Source organism: Panthera onca, chromosome C1, assembly GCF_046562875.1.
Source record: "Panthera onca isolate mPanOnc1 chromosome C1, mPanOnc1 haplotype 2, whole genome shotgun sequence".
NCBI lineage: Eukaryota > Metazoa > Chordata > Mammalia > Carnivora > Felidae > Panthera > Panthera onca.
In genome coordinates this window covers 202,983,657-202,999,943 of record NC_138346.1, presented here as the reverse complement: position 1 = coordinate 202,999,943, position 16,287 = coordinate 202,983,657, and the positions used below count along the sequence as shown (strand labels likewise).

The window sequence follows — 16,287 nt, the reverse complement described above, 5'->3', positions numbered from 1 at the left end:
CTTGCCCAGGGTGGTCTCTGTGGTCATTACTGATGGAGCTGGATGCAGGGAGGCCAAGGCGCTGGGTGCGGGGGCGGGGGGGGGGCCTCCAAGGCAGGGGGTTTAGCCCTATTCCTGTCCCCAGGCCCCGCCCTGTTCCTCCTTGGCCATGGTGGGAGGTCCCCCCACCCCCGGCCCCCGTACACGCAGCCCTAGAAGTCTGGCATTGGGATCCTTCAACACGTCTCCGAGTTATATTATGGTAACAAATCAGTCAAAATTCCATTTTACAGTTAAATAGGACAGAAGACAGACAGTTTACTGTACAAGCAAGTTGTGCATTGAAAACAAACACATCAAGCAAATTATAGTGCAAAGCAGTTTCCACCCCTCCCCACCCTCTTCCCGGCTCCGGGACGGATTTACTGAAGATAGGTGTGTGGCAGAGGTATTAACACCTCGACGTGACAATATGTCACAAAGGATCTGTACCCGCCACCAACAGGCTTACAGTAACGTGGTATCACAACCCCTCGGTTTCCTTGTGCTTTCTCAATCAGTGTGTTTGCCTAATACAACTTTAAAGCAGCCTCGTAAATAAGGACCCATTTTTAGCAGCCCCTGCTCTCTGTACCCACTATGGGCCTTAGAGTCGGACTCGGCATGGCTATCATCGCTTTTAGTCAGGGGGCGGGAGGGGGGATCAATTTATTTCCTGTCTCTGCCCCTACCAGGGCTTGGCTATCAGGAAGGGCTAGTAATCCAGAGTGGGGCTACAAAGTGCTGGGCGCTGGGAACCCAAGGGTGCCTCCCCCCACGGGCCTGGGGGCCGGTCTGTAACCACAGAGGACAGGAGCGAGCAAGGTCCAAGGGGGATGGGTCTGTAGCTGCTTCCTGAGAAGGGGTGGAGAGCCCCCCTGGGTGTAGGGAGTCAGCAGGACACCCCCCGCAGCCATCGTCAAGAGATGGGAGACTGCTTTTTCCAGTGAGGACAGGACGAAAGAAACTGCAGCAGGGGAGGTCCGAGTAAGGTTACCAGAAGGACTTCCTAACTTGCCGGAGTGTGTATCCGGTGTGCATCATCTGGCTGCTGTTACAGGTCGGGGGCGGTACGGCAGGCCGAGAGCAATTACAGAGACGACAGCTAAGGAGGGGAGATTGTCACATCCACAGAGGATGTGGCTGAAACTGACGAGAAACCACACGCTGTCTAGCCCTTTTCTTGTCCTTTTCCATTTACGCCTTTTTAGAATTAAACTCAGACATGAGACTCTATGCAGCCTGAACCCCGAGGCTTCCCCATTTGCAAGCTAAAGGGGTGATACTTCACCTCTGAGCCCAGGGGGTGCTGAGCTGAGGCTGCTGGGCCCTTTATGGCTCTTCTGTTTCGCCATCACGCGGCCACGGCTCTCCACCCCTACAAATGTCTACGAGCCACGGATGTGAATTCCAGCATCACCTGGGTTTCCCTCTGGTCCCCACCAACGTGGGCCTTTGGTGGAAGTCGGTGGGACGCTTGCTGGAGGAGCATGGCCTCTGGGGGAGGTGTGGAGGGCTTAACAGTTCCACACTCTCAGAAGGCAGAGGGGATGTTGTTCGCTACGACAGGGCTTTACCCGTGACAGACAGTGTGTCTGAAAACATTCGAGGCTTCTTTCTCTAAAATCAGCTTTCGAAACTGGTTTTTGTTCCAGACCGCTTTTGGAGCACAGACTAAAGACGGAGAGCTGTCAGAGGCTCTGGCCGGGCCTGCCCACAAGGCTGGGGGCTGGGGGCGCACAGCTTGGCTGGACCTACGTGGGACAGGACGCTGAAATCCGGACCCACGACCTCTCACCCAGTGTCTTCTGCTAGGACCTTTCTGGTCCCTGCGCTCTCTCCAAAAATGGCAATTTCGAGACCAGCCTAGAGGGAAGGGGGGATCCCTGGCCCTTCACCAAGAGAACAGAGGGTGAATGCCTTGGGCTGGTAAAGTGCATGGAGGACCTGCCTGCAGGTGTCTTTCCTGGTTTTAGGGACCTGCTGCCATTGGCTAGTCTACTCTGGGCCTGGGACCCACAGACAGCTGGGGAGGCGGGGGGTGGCTTTGGGCTGCTGGGAACTCTAGGGAAGCAGAGCTGGGTGGGGAGCTGGCTCGGGGGTCTTATCATCTCATCTCTGCCAGCGATTTCCTGGGCCGCTCGGTGGGTCCCTTCCCCATGTATACAATGAGGAGAAACCCTCTGAGGGGTGGGGAGGCCTTCCAATTCTGACTCAGTTTGTATGAACGTGGAGGGAGGGCTGGGGATCTCTGAGGAAGGTGGGGTGGGGCCAAGCCATGCGGGCAAACGTCACCTCTGTCTGGAACAGAGATGGTCTCTGCCCCAGGGGACCTGGGCCCTGTGACAGCACCGGGCATAGCTGGGGACAGCTAGGTCATTCCGGGGGAGGCGGCAGGAGACTTTCCCCACGTGGGGTGAGATGATGAGGATCTGGGCCGGGGGCAGTGACCTGAGGGAGGTCCCCGCCTGTCTGTACAACGGCGTGGCTGGACTAGATGCTCTCGGAGCCACCTGCCGGCTCTGGAGCCCAGGATTCGCGGACCCCGGGCCCGTGACCGGCCCGGAGCGTTAAGTCTCATTCCCGTCCGGGGCCTCAGAGCTGCGCCGGCCACTTGTCGGGAAGGTTCGTGGGGCCCCTGCCTCCGTCGGGAGCAGTGGGCTCTGACCCCGGGGCGGTCAGTAGGGCCGCCACACGGCCTCGTCCACGCGGCCCGGCGTGCTCAGGGCGGTGGGGGAGTTGCTGTGGCTGCCGTCCGCCTCCACGCTGTCGCTCTGGCCGCCCAGGCTGGGGTTCATGAGGTTGCCGGCGGCGACGGAGGCGCCGCTGGGGCAGGAGGCCAGCATGCGGGTGGGGGAGCGGTCGCCCCCGCTGCCGGCCACCATGGAGAACTGGTAGGAGCCCGAGGACGCGCCGTAGTAGAGGTGGTAGGGGGACGGGTTGGCCTGGAAAGGGCCGCTCTGGTTCTGCGGGGCCCCCGGGTAGGGCGGCGGGAGGTAGGTGTGGTGGAAGCGGCTGGTGGCCGGCACGCTGGCCACGCTGAGGCTGCCCGAGGGTGTGGCGCTGTAGGGGAAGGCGGCCGACATGGCCCCCGGGTAATGCATCCTGGGGTCGGGGAAGCGGCTCTCGGTGAAGGTCTGCAGCGCCGGGAAGGAGCGGTCGAACTGGCGGGGGTCGGAGAAAGGGTTCAGGTCCGAGGTGCCTGGGGGACAGCAAGGGGGACAGTCAGTCGCAGCCTGACACCACCCCAGAGGCTTGCCCTTCGCGGAGCCCCTGCTTCTAGATCTGCCCCCGCTCTCACTGCCCTGGGCTGCTCGTGGGCCGGCCCCGGCAGGGAGGCGGGCGCGAGCAGGTGCCCGGGCCACAGGCGGCCCCGGGGGCCTCCCTGGGCGGGCGGAGAGCGGGGAGGGCTTTTCTTTCTCCTCACGGAGTTCTCTTCACAGCCCAGCTGCAGAGGCCTGCCGAGGGGGTGAAGGTGGCCCCCACCTGGGGAAGCGGCTTCCGCCTTCCTCCCTCCCTGTCAATAGCTGGTAAGACCGTGGGTGTGCAGACAGTCTCCAATGACGCTCTGAGCTTGGGAGCTGGGGCTTGCTTTTACAGATAAGGAAACTGAGGCAGAGAGAGAGAGAGAGAGAGAGAGAGATTGATTTTCCTGACGTGGCGCAGAAAGGACTAGAACTCATCGCGAGGCCGCTGCTTCCCGCTCTCTGCTGCTGGGTGTGCCAACCTCTCCTGCCCAGGTGGGGCTGGTTAGCTTACCTGAGCTCCCACCGGTGTGTGTGTGGGGGGGGGAGGGGCGGGGCTGGGTCCCCAGCAGATGTCTGTCCCCCACCCTCACGTCCCTCACCCCGGGCCTGTGTCTGCGGGGCTGTCCTGTAGGCCGGAGCGGACTGAAGGCCAGACAATGATGAGATGCCACCCTCCCTGCCTCAGCAGCAAAGCGAGATGGCAGCCAGAGGGGCTTAGCGGCCTGGACCCTGCCTTAACCTGGAGAGACCCAGCCCAGGCACTGCGTTAGCTCCCTCGAGGATGGCTCCCCGCTAGACTCTGAGACAAGGGCATCTCAGCCTCTGCCCCCTACTCTTAGAGTCACAGACCCGCCAAACCTCAGCATTCAAAGGGGCTTCAGGACTGAGTCTAATCCCTTCAGTCGGAAAACTCAGGCTCAGAGAGGGTGAGGCACTTGCCCAAGGGTCACACAGCACATTAGACCTGGCGCAGAATCCTAGAGTTCGGGTTCTGAGCCCTGACAGGTGTCTGATAGGCAGGCAGCTGTCCCATCTCTGAGGCAGCACAGCACCTGTCCTGGGTCTGACACTTAGTAGCTGTGTGTCCTTGGGCAGGACACTTAACCTCCCTGTGCATCAGTCTTCCTACATGAAAAATAGAGACAATAATAGCTCCTGGAGTTAATACACGGAAAGTGCACAGACCGGACGCAGAGCAGAGGCCCGAGGAGGGTTGCTGCAGTAGCTGTGACCCTCTGTGGCTCTGAGCACCCAGGAGAACTGGCCACTCCAGGGGCTGCAGAGATAAGGCCCTCCCCCTGGTCCTTCCTTGTACCCTGGCTGAGGGGGTAACTCTGGACAGCAGCAGAGAGGTGGGTGAGCCCCTGGCAGTGGTCCTGAGGGCAAGTCTGTCTGGTCCCCATCCCTCTATGCCACCCACCAATGAGGACTCAGGAGGAGACCAGTCGCTGTCACCCGGCCAGCTCTAGGTGGCCACTGCCTGCTCTGAGGACGGAGAGCTGCGGGTACCCTCGCGCCTCTTGATTCCCCAGATCTGCCCGACATGCCGTGTGATGTCAGGTGAGGCCCGTAACTTCTCAGGGCTTTGGGGTCTTCCTGACTCCACTGGGGAGAGCTGCCTTAGCAGCGGGCTCTGATTCTACGTCCTGGCTGTGAATCAGAAGGGAACAGTGCTCCCAGGCTCGAGGTAGGTGGATGTGGGGACAAGGGTCCGGATGACTGCAGCCTTCTGGAACATTCTAACAGGTCCCTCGGCTGGTCAGTGCTGCCTTGAAATGTAAGGGGCCAGAGGTGCCTGGGTCCCCACCCTCGTCCCAGAATGCCAGTGCAGAAGGCCCTGTCGGCAGTGCCTGGCACCCTGAGCAGAGCCAAATGTGAGGCTGACACCTCGACTCTGAGCCCAGGAAGTGAGTGGTGCCCACCTGATGGGAGCCGCATTCTCCAAACAAAGGGAACCCGAGCAGGGGCCCCAGGATGTGACAGTAGGGCTACAGCCCAGGACACACAAGGCTGTGCAAGGTGGCCCCGGGTCCGGTGCGTGTGGCCTGTGGAGACCACGTGGCCCTCGGAGTTGCCTGGCCTGCCACTGTCCTCTCCTGCCTCCCTCCCGGAGCGGTGGGGGAAGCGTCTGCCCTCAGCACCCCTGTGGCTGCTGCCCCCCCACCCCACCCCCAGCCCAGTAGCCCCAGGAAACCGGAGCTGGCCAGCTGTGGAGCAGCCAATCCCAACACTGGAAGGAAATGTTTATTTTCTTCTCCAAATTGCCCCAGCTGCTGCATGGTGGCTGAATGAGCCCTTTGAGCTGTGAGAAGCCCCCACTGTGGGCCCACAGCTGAGGGGGCCGGGGGCTGGGGTATGGAGGGCTGGGGGCCTCGGCACTGCTTGCTAGTGACCAAAGCCAGGGGGGTCAAAGGGCACAAGGGGCATCAAGAGAAGCGGTTGGGGGGGGGGGTTCCTGAAAATGATCCCAGGGTAGATTCTGCAGGCAGAGGCTCATCCCACCAGAGGGGGAACACCAATGAAGGGGCCCCAAATCTAGCCCTGCTGACACCCCTCTGCAGCCGGTACTTTCTTCCTCCCACATTACAGATGAGAACACCGAGGTTCAGTCAGGTGAAGGACTTTGCCTAAGATCACGACCGAAGCCTGGCACAGCCCGATTCCTAGCCAGGTCCACCTGACTGCAAAGTTCATGCTCCTTTCCTGGTCCCGGTCATCAAGGGCCCTTCCTTCCACTCCAGAGAGGACAAGCCCGTGGATGGGGAGAGCTGGCTGGGGCAGACGGCCACAAAAGGCTGCTGTGGATGATTAGGGAGGGGCTGGGGGCCCTGCTTCAGGATGCAGTAGAAGGGGAAGGACCGGCTCAGCCCTGCCCCCAGAGTGCAGGTAGGGGTTCTGGCCTGGCCCTCAGGCTCCTGTAGCCACATCCACACAACTGTGGCAGCGCGGAGGGAGGCTTTCCTTCCACAGGAGCTGCTGGACAGGAAGCCACTGTTTACTCTCACCTTCTAGATTCCGGGGCTCCCTGGGCCCCAGCTCTGCCTGTAGCAGGGAAAGGCCTAGAGTGTTAGGCTACTGTACCTTGACAAGTGCTGGCCTGTGGGAAATGGAAGCGTGCACAGCTTTGGGCAGAGGTGGGCCATGAGCCCAGAGAGCAGAGTACCTCCCACTGGTTCTTGAGGTCAGACCCTTGTGCGGCAGCCCCCTGGGCTCAAGAACTACTAAGTGTCTCAAACTCACCAGCCCATGGGTCTTTCCCCACCCTGGGGGCTCAGTAGGGCCAAGAGTGGAAGCTTCCCACACCAGAATAGAAGGGACCATCTCTTCACCCCGAGGGACTATCGTAAGTCCCCCTGCCACTGCATCATGCCTGGCGGCAAGGTCTCTCTTAGCGGAGAGCCCCAGGAAGCCCTCATATCAGCCTAGAGCATGGAGAAGGCAGTCAGTTTGTGCCCCTACCCAGGCTCTTCCTGCTTGGGGCCCCCTTGTCTGTGCCCTCAGAAGTGCAGGAAGCTCCTGGGGGTAGGTGCAGTGGGGCCCTTGGACCTGGTCAAAGGTCCAAAGTTTTGGGCTCTGTGACCCAAGAGTGGCCCTTAATCTCTTAAGCCTCAACTCGCTCATCTGCCAGATGGGTTCTAAGCAGGCCGAGAAAGAACAGTCACCCACATCAAGCAGCAGCAGCTGGCCCTCCCGCCTCTGTCCAGCACTGCTGACCAGGGCTCTCGGCCTCTGCCTGGCCAGGGGCCAGCCTCGCACGGTCCTCTGTGCCCCGACCCGCTTGCTGAGTGGGCCCGGAGTGCAGAGTAAATACTCACCACCCAGCCACTTAGTGGGCACCTGCCATGTGCCAGGCATCCTGTCTGCTCTGCAAGGCCCCATCGTGCCTGCTGTGTCCACCCAGGCAATGGGGACAGAGACACGGTCTGGGGCTTGGGCCTAGATGCCTCCCTCCTCTTCTGTTTGGAGGAACTCCCTGGGGCGGGGAGGGGGTTGGGGGAAGGGAGGGCTTTCCCCACGGGGTGCTGTGTGTTTCCGGGGCAGCCACATCACTTTGCTGTTTACGAAGGTTGTCTGAGTGCAGCCCTGGCATTTGAACATCTGACGCCCCGGGGCTGAGGCAGCCACCACTGCCCCTCTTTCAGACGACACAGCAGAGGCTCCGGCGGAGGCCACCGGGACTGGTCTGTCAGAGGCTCCTTAGACAAGTCGTGCCCCAATTTTAATGGGTACACACACGGTGGGATTAATGCCCATCTCCCTCAAGGGACAGGGAGTTCCTGGAGGGCAGGGACCGTGTCTATTCATGCTGACCCCCCAGGCACGGCACATGACCCGTGGTGGGTGTCAGTAAGCGTCTGCTGAATGAAAGAAGCGTCTGCTGAATGAACGAAGGGCCCAGCCCAGGTCGGGGCACATCCCTAGGAAACACCTGTAGGAGCAAATGAGCACCAGCGACCTCCTCCAAAAAACAAGGCGGTGCAGCGAATGACCTTCAAATGAGCTTTCGGTCCGGAGGCGCAGGACCACGCCCCGGCCCCCCGTCCGCCTCCCCACTGCCCTCCCCGCCCGTGCCGCACCTTGGATGGGGGTCTGGGCCTGGCTGCTGAAGTGGCTGGCGGTGCTGATGGAACCGCGGGGACTGGGCGCGCTGGGCGTCACGCGCATGCGCAGTCGTTCCAGGTCCCCGAAGCGATCGGGGAACGCCTTGGTCTGGTCCTCCAGCTTCTGCCGGTGCCCTGCAAAGCATTATTGGGGGGGTGGGGGATGGGGGCGGGGAGGAAGCCCGTCAGCAGCTGGTTCCTGAGAATCTCAGGGGGACGGAAATGCCTCACTCTGCTTGGGGGGGGGGGGGTGCCGTTCTCCCTGACACCTCTGCAGGGACAATCCTCAGCTTACTACCAACCTCTTTTCTGAGGTTCCCCAGAGACCTCGTGCACAGAGAACGGTCATTATGGGCTGCCCTGGGGCTGCCGTGATGGCCCGCCTCACCCCTACCTGCTGGAGCAGGCGTATGTGCTCCTCTACCTGGCCCGCCTCACCCCTACCTGCTGGAGTAGGCATACGTGTTCTTCCACTTGAACCTCAAAAGCGTAAACTGAAGCAGCAGCCGTGTGAAATGGCTCAGGTGGGCTCCCGTGGGCGTGAGGGAGAGAGCCCCCGGGGCAGGGGGTGCTGCCACCCTTTACCTCCCCATCCCCCCCTGCAAGAATAATTGGCCCTGGCCTGGGACAGCTGGCTGCTAGCCCTCAGCCATCCCGAGACCCCCCCCCCCCAGCATAGCCCTTGTCCTCGCCGGGCCCCAGACAGAAGGGAAAATTCACCGGGGCGTGTGGAGGAGGCATGGGGAGGGCCCGAACTCCCACCTCTGAATGGGAGCTGGGGACAGGGGACCGGGGCACCTGGCTTGAGGCATTACACGCGGAGAGACTGCTAGCATCTGCCACCACTTCTCTGCCACAGCCCACCCGGGGAAGGGCCCCAGCCTCGTCTCCTAGGCCCCGGAGGTGCGGGCAGGGCTGGGGTGGCCGTGCGCCTGCCTCTGTGCAGCTGGCTGAGGGCTCCCCGCATGGCTTCTTGAATGACATCAGGCTCGTGGGGACCACCCCTCCCCTGCCACACCACATTTTCAACTATTCATTTTCCATTTCATAAGCAACACATGAATCTCTACAAAAACAAACACACTGCAGAATTACAGATAAGGCTAATGACTCCTTCGACCCACCCTGAACCCCTCCCCAGAAATCTCCATGTGATCAGTTTGGGGGGGTCTTTCTTTCCAGCCTCTTTTTGGTTTCACATGCATGGAAAACACAGAGCAAGTTTTTCCCAAGAACCTCTGGAGTGGTCTCAGGCTGGTTTATCATTCTGTAACTCGCTCTTCCAGCCAGGTGGACCACCTGTCTCCTGACCTGGAAAATGGGGGGAGTAACCCAGCCCCACAGAAACAACAGAGCTCCTGCTGAACCTCGGGGGGCCTCCTTGGGGCTCAGTGGGGGCTCAGCAAGTACGAGGAGGGCTGATCACTATGGCAGCAGATGTCCCTTGTTCCTGCTGGTCACAGCCCCTGGTGGCTGCCACTGGCTCAGCCAGTCCTCTAGGATGCTTAGGTCGTTTTGAAATTTTCTCCACTCTCCTTCACATGCAATGTCCCTGTCGCGGCCCAGAAACATCCCTATTCACACCTCTTTGTGTCTGGGGATCTCTCCAGCGCACAGACACTGGCATGGGCTGATCAGTCAGACAGTAGCCGTGAGCCTAACACCCAAGGCTGGCCTATTCCACTCCAATCAACCCTGAGGGAGGAGGCCAGGCCAGGCAGGGAGGCTAGGTTCTCTTTTTTACCAAGAGAATTGCAGCTCAGGGAGGCGAAGAGGCTTGTCTGCAGTCACACAGTGAGGAAGAGGGAACGATGTTTTGGATCTGGGACGCCTTGGAGAAGAAGCATGGGGAGGGGCTGAGGGAGAGGGAAGGCTTGCCTGAGTCCTCGGGTCTGCAGGGGCATGCCGAGTTTTCTAGATTGACAAGGAGAGAAGAAGAGGGAAGTAGGTAGGAAGTAAAACAGAACTCCTCACCATCCTTCCTGAGGCCTGGAAAATGGCATCCTGGGGGCCTGAAAAAGCATGAAATGACTGTTGACCTCCCTTGGGAATGAGGGGACAGAGTTGGAGGCCTCAGAACAGGTTTGACTTCTGATTTTCAAAATGGGGATGCAACGGATTCTGGCACCAGACGCCCAGGCTCCCTGCACACCCCTGCCTCACACGGACATCTGAGGGCTCTTGGGGAAGAACTTGGAGTCCTGGGAGCCACAGTGGGCTCGGCAAGTCACCAAGGAGCCGGGAACCCCCCTTCTCCTCCCAGGAGGCCCCAGGCCTGGAGCCCAAGGGACATTTGTCTGCCGCGGCCTCCCAGGACCTTTGGCAAGGGGGGAAATGTAGGCTGGGTAAGTTTAGCTGGAGCCAGGGCTACGGGCTCTGAGGCCTCTGGGGGCCGGCAGGCCGTGAATGAGGCACTCGGGGTGGGTGGGGAGTGAGGCGGACTGGAAGAGGGAGTCCTTTGCAGGAGGGGCAGTTGTCCCCCGGTCCAGCCGACGGGTGCCCTCGTGGGGGTGGACCCAGTGTTGCCAGACCCACCAGTCTGGCAGGAGAACAATAAACTTGCTTTTATGTGAAATCTCCCATGCTTTCTATGCTGGCAATTCACTCCAATACCGAGAAACAAAACAAAACAAAACAAAGAAAAGGAAAGAAACATCCCAAACCAACTCGTAGGATGTGCTCACACTGCCAGTTTACAGCCTCCAAGTTCGAGATTTCAGCGTCTGGTTGGTTGCGTAACCTTAGCCCCTGAGGACTGCTTCATGGCTACCCCTCAGGAGGTGGTCTCGAGGGGGCTGCCGCAGGGCTCGGCCCTGATAAGCCTCGGAAGAAATGTTGCCGTTGCTGCTGCGGCCACTGAAGAACCAGCAGGGTGGTGTGGACAAGCTGGAGGGCAAATGAATTCAGAACGATCTCAACAGGCAGGAAGTCAGCCGGATAGACGTGGAGACTGCAGACTGACCTGACAGCAGCTTGGGTGTGAAGATTCTGGGTGTCTTAGTCGACCACAAGCTTGAAGTGAGCCAACGGGGGCTGCACAAAAACTCGTGCGATACGTCCGGCCTCCTGATGATCGCCATTGTGGAACGAAGCCCCGTTTCTGAGTCACGCTGTGTGCCCGGCATTTGCAGCTACTCTTGCGGCCCAGCGGAAGGAGGGCGGGGTTCACAGCCAGCCTGGGTTCGAGGTTGGGCCCAGCCACTTGTGCAGCTTGGTGGCCTCACTCAAGTCACACGCCCTTTCCCCCACCCCAAGCCGCAGTGTCCCCATGGTGGCCACACAAGGTCTATGAATGCCCTCCAGCTACATGGGTTACTTCTATACCCCAGCTCCTGCCAAGGGAGGGTGAGATTATCACCCCCACGTCAGAGATCAGGACACTGAGGCCACGACGGTAAGTGTGGGACAGAAAACAGGGACAGCAGAGCCAGCACTGGCGTGCAGACCCCTGAGACCAAGTCCCTTGACACTTTCCTTTTTGCTCCCACTGTACAGATGGGGCTACTGAGGCTTCCAGAGGAGATCTCTGCTATGTGGTCGGTTTGGGCTATAAGTCAGGTAATCTGACCCCGAAGCATATACCCCACCACGCGCTGTGCTGCCGTCACAAAGGGCCCACCCCCTGGAGTGTGGGAGTTCTCACAGTGCTTTGGGAATTGCTTCCTTGTTGCTGGGGAACAAGGGAGGGGCAGGGGGAAGCTGAGGTGGCTCCGCGTGGCCCGGGCTCCGGAGAGTCTCAGAGCCACAGGGCCCCGGCCTTCACACTTGGAGCAGAACGGAACTTCCTGTGCCCGAGGAAAGATGGGCCCACAGAATAGACCTCTTTCATTTGGCCACCCACAGTGGGAGCCGGTGGTGGTGGTGGGGGGGGGTTGGCCTCGCTCACTCGGTCATCTGGGGCTCAGCCCTTTCACACCGTGCCTCAGTTTCCCCTCTGCACAGCTCGCTCACTGGGGCCCCTCTAAGCTTTGAGAGTCCCTGGCTTAAGATGACCACTACCGGTGGGAGCCACCGGCCATACTCGGGCCTCCAGAAGAAAAGGAGGCAGGGTTGCTTGCTCCATGGGCCACCCCCACCCCCCACGCCCCCACCCCACCTCTCTCCTCTTGCTGCTGCTGCTGTTCTTAGAGTTTCTCAAGTACGCCCTGCCTCTCACACTTCAGAGCCACAGCTCGGGCACAGCCCCCGCCAGGAATGCTTTCCTGTCCTTTGGGGCTCACCCCAAGAGCCCTTCCCTGGCAGAAAGACCCCCTGTCCCAGCACCGAGCCTCTGCAGCACCCCGTAGGCTGACAGCAGCAGCTAGCGGTGCCGGAAATAAAAACAGCAGTCCCTGTTTGCTGAACGCTGCCTCCACTCCGGCGTCTAAGGTGTTGACATGCGTTGCCTTGTTTCACCCCGCATCTCCTCACTGTCCCTACTTCACAGGTGAGAAAACTGAGGCTCGGTGAGGGTCAGTGACATGTCTGAGGTCACACAGATGGCTTGAGGCCACCTTCTCTCCCTGGAGTCCATCCTGAAAGCAAGGAGCCTGGGTTTTGACAATCACGGGCTCCAGATAACGGGTGTTAGGGCCGAGCCCAGGCCCAGGGCCCAGGGCAACTCTCTGCGGGCCCAGGAGGATGGGCCTGGGAAGAAGAGGAGAGGGTCTCAGTGGACTCCACCAGGAGCCCCGCCCTGCTCTGCAGCTCAGTGCTGAGCGTCCAGCTCTCTAACCACGCTTTGCTCTGACCCGCCAAGTCTCTCTCCTCCTCTGGGCCTTAACCGCCGCAACGGTCAAGTGGTTTTCATACTACCTAACCCCCAAGGTGAGGATAAGCTGCAGGACAGACCCTAAGTGTTTAAAAGTAAAACACTTTGCAGGGAGGATGGGGGCCACCTGGGTAGGGCCCCACCTTGGCCCACCACACCTGTCAGCCTCCAGTAGCTGGGCTCAAGTCACTGCCGGTCCCTGCAGCATGCCTCGATTAGTGCTGTGACCCTCATCTATAGGAGAGCAAGGTCCCAGTGGCCCAGGCCTCTATGAGGCAGTTCTCACCCACTGGGGATCTTGGGCAGGTCACCTTCTCCCTCTGGGCCTCAGCTGTCTTATCTGTAAAATGGAGATCACATTGGAACTCCGAAGGGTGTGGACAGGCTGCAGGAATTAAACAGGTGGTCCGGCCTAGGCCCTCAAGGAAGGCGTTCTGGGCGCCATAGTTCTTCCTTAACGTGTCTATACGGTAGGCATGCCCAGCCTCGCAGGGGTAGAGAAGGGGGAAAGGAATACTGCGGCCCAGCCACACTGAGTGATTCACCCAGGGTCACACGGTGCTGGAGGAAGAGAACGATGGCTGGATTCTGGGCTGGGGGCTCCCTTCCCACCAGTCTCTAGGCATCCTTCATCACCACCAGCTGGGCTGGCACGGGGTCCCTGCACCTGCCAAGTACCTGGTGCTTCTTGGGGACCGTCAGGGCCATCCCCCTGCCTTCGTGCTGCCCCAACACAAGTCCCCGTGACGAGAGTGGCAACCACTTTTGCAGGCACCTACGAGGGGCCAAGCACCGTGCTAGGTGAGCCATGCATATCGTTTACGAGGGCCATAACCCTCTGAGGGGCTGCTACCATCACCCCCATTTTACAGGTGGGAAAGTGGAGGTGCGAGGTCAAGGTCAAACCTGGACCGGTCAGCACGTTGCACGAAGCTTGGCGGCTGAGGTCTCGGCTTCCCAAGCGCTCCGAGAGAGGAGAGCTGGGCTGACTGGCGGTGAGGTCTGACTGGCAAGCGACCAGCTCGGTGCTCGGCCTCAGCTGGGTGGGAGAGGGACGGGGAGGCAGGGGACAGGGGACAGGGAGAAGCAGAGCCGGGCACAGGAAGAGCGGCGGCTGCCGGGAACAATGTGGGCCCCAATTACGGGGCCCTTCACCCATCCGAAGCCACTCAGCTGCCTCCTCGGCTGCCTGGCCCGGCTCTGGTGCGGTCACAGCCCAGACACAGCAGCCACTGTCCGCCCAGCTGCGGGGTGGGGCCCCCGGGCCCCAGGCCCGCTCTGTGGCCTGTCAGGAGATTTACACCCGACTCTTAACAACCGCGGGGAATCGCAGGCGGGTGCTGGGCCCCGGGTGGTCTGCCTTGAATCGGCCCCCTGTGAGCAGATGAAAGCCGGTCGGTGGCTGGGCTGGGAAACCGGCTGGCGGGGGGCCAGCGGGCAGGGAGGCAAGCGGCTCCCTCCCAGGGCCGCAACTGGGGCTTCCAGCGGCCTGGGGTTGATTAGGGGAGCCCGGGAGGTCTGAGGTTAACCCCTTCCCTCCTGCTGGGTGCACTCCCCTGGGGACCTAGGGGGCCCTGGGAGTGCGGGCCTCTCCTCAGAGGAGTTGCCTCTCCTCAGCCCAGGCCTCCCTCTACCTCCCCACACCTGGAGCGGAGACCGAAATTGTGGCAACTCTAGGACCCTGGAAGGCCCCGCTATGGGCTTAGGGTCACGCTTCCTCCCCGTGCCTTCCGGAGCCTGTTTGCTTACTTCCTTCGGGCCTCTCTGGTCAAATGTCACCTCCTCAAGAGGCTTCCCTGGTATCCCATCCCTGTGCGCTCTACCCCTCCCCCCAGCTTTGTTTTTCCCCATAAGACTTCTCACAACCTGAGATTAAGTCGACTAATCATTTAGGTACTTCATTTATTCAACACATATTTACTGAGCACCTACTAAGCGCTCATGTCTGTATTCCAGGGTCTATGCCCACACGTGGCAAAGCAGAGGAAAGAACTTCTGCCCCACGGAGCGTATGTAATAGTGAGCGGAGATGGGAAATAAATGACATAAATGAGTGAACTCTATTGCATCTTGGAAGGTGATCAGGGTTCTAGGTAAAAATAAAAGCTGGTAAGGGGTGGGTGCGTGTGTGTGATTTGAAACAGCATGACGGTGGTGGGGGTCTCACTGGGAAGTTTGAGTAAAGCCTTCATTCAGGGTGGGAAAGTACAAGCCACGCATCTGGGGGTGTCTGTTTCAGAGAGAGAGAACAGCAGTGCAAAGGCCCTGAGGCAGGGATGTGGCCGCCCAGTTTGAAGACCAGCCAGGAGGCCAGGGTGGCCAGAGTGGGGTGAGCAAGGAGGATGTCAGAGAGGAAGTCAGGGGGTAACGAGCACAGATCACGTGGGGTGCTGTGGCCACAGGGACAATAGAACTATTTATACCATCTTTCCCCACCTCTAATGTAGAAGACCCAAGTGGGACGGAGCCTGTCTATTGGGCTCACTGTGGCATTCCCAGTTTCTAGAACAGCGCCAGACACATGAAAGGTGCCCAGGAAAATATCTGTTGAAATCATTCCACATACATTTTTGGGAAGAAAGGGCCCACAGGCAAGATGCTCGAACTGTCCCCCTTTGCCTCCGGCCGGATTAAAAACTTGGGTCCTACCCTTTCAGGTGCCAGCACCTGCTAAACCCGGAAGATGGGGTGAGTGGTTCCATGCCAGAATCGCCAGGCACCGGACTGCCTCCTGCCTGAATCCTGGACCCTGCTCAGCCACCTGCTTTTTAACCAGCCCCCGGTGACTATGAGGGACACCGGCATTGAGAACCTCAGAAACCAAGGCCACACAGGCAGGAAGCCACCAAGCTAGCCTTCAAACCCAGCCAGCCACCTGGCTGCATATCAGGCATGCTCTGCAGGGCACCAGAGGGGAACGACCCAGCCACAGAACCCACAGCTGGGCCTCAGGGATCTGCAGACTCCCACTCCTTGGCTCCCAGGACCAGCCCCTACTCCCACCACCACCCCACACAAGGCTCAGCCCTCACATGGGGCTGGGAGTCACAAAGCAGGAGAAAAGCCCAGAAAGGAAATCCTGTGATAATCCGTGAGGGTTTGGGTACTTCCTGCGGGCTGTGCAGCTGCAAGCTCCTTTCACGCTCAGGACAACTCCCCAGAGCAGACGCTACTATCCTCCCCATTTTACAGATGAGGCACAGTGAGGCAGGAAGGCCCTTCCAAGTGGCCCTCACTTCCCTGAGCCCCAGACTGGAGCCCATGGGGTGCACTGAAACTCACCCTTGGGCAAGTGGCTCTGCCTCCTGGCCTGTCTCCTCCCGGTGGTTGCAGACCTGTTAATGGGGACCTGGCACACAAGGAGTGTGTGCTTGGTGACCAGCAGCACTGACCGGGTCTCTCACCTCTTACAGGTGGGGAAACGGAGGCCCGGTAAGGAGGAGGATTTGTCCAAGGTCACAGACAAGGCCAGGGTGGGGTTGGCAGCCAGGGTGCGGGTGAGACCTGACCTGAAGGCCTGGGTGGGCAGGGGCACAGGCAAGCGGGCCCTCAGGACGGGAGACCTGGAGAACTGCCTCCTCCCACAGCTGCTCTTTTCTATAAATAAGCTTCTGCTAAGATTTTGTTTGAACAAGTCTCTTTAATGAGACTTAAAGGCCTAGAGAGGGGT

General features: G+C 60.0%; 1 protein-coding gene across 2 annotated transcripts in view; it reads right to left on the bottom strand.

Annotated features, from left to right (window-relative positions):
* Nucleotides 1-205: 205 nt before the first annotated feature.
* RUNX3 (RUNX family transcription factor 3) overlaps nucleotides 206-16,287 on the bottom strand; it is a 59,999-nt gene continuing 43,917 nt past the window's right edge. For both annotated transcript variants that reach the window (XM_078452189.2, XM_078452191.2), the window contains exons 6-7: nucleotides 7,844-8,002; nucleotides 206-3,220 (exon numbers count right to left, since the gene is read on the bottom strand). In XM_078452189.2, coding sequence (XP_078308315.2) covers nucleotides 2,697-3,220; nucleotides 7,844-8,002 — 683 coding nt within the window. In that variant the 3' untranslated portion in view covers nucleotides 206-2,696. The remainder of the gene's footprint in view (nucleotides 3,221-7,843; nucleotides 8,003-16,287) is intronic.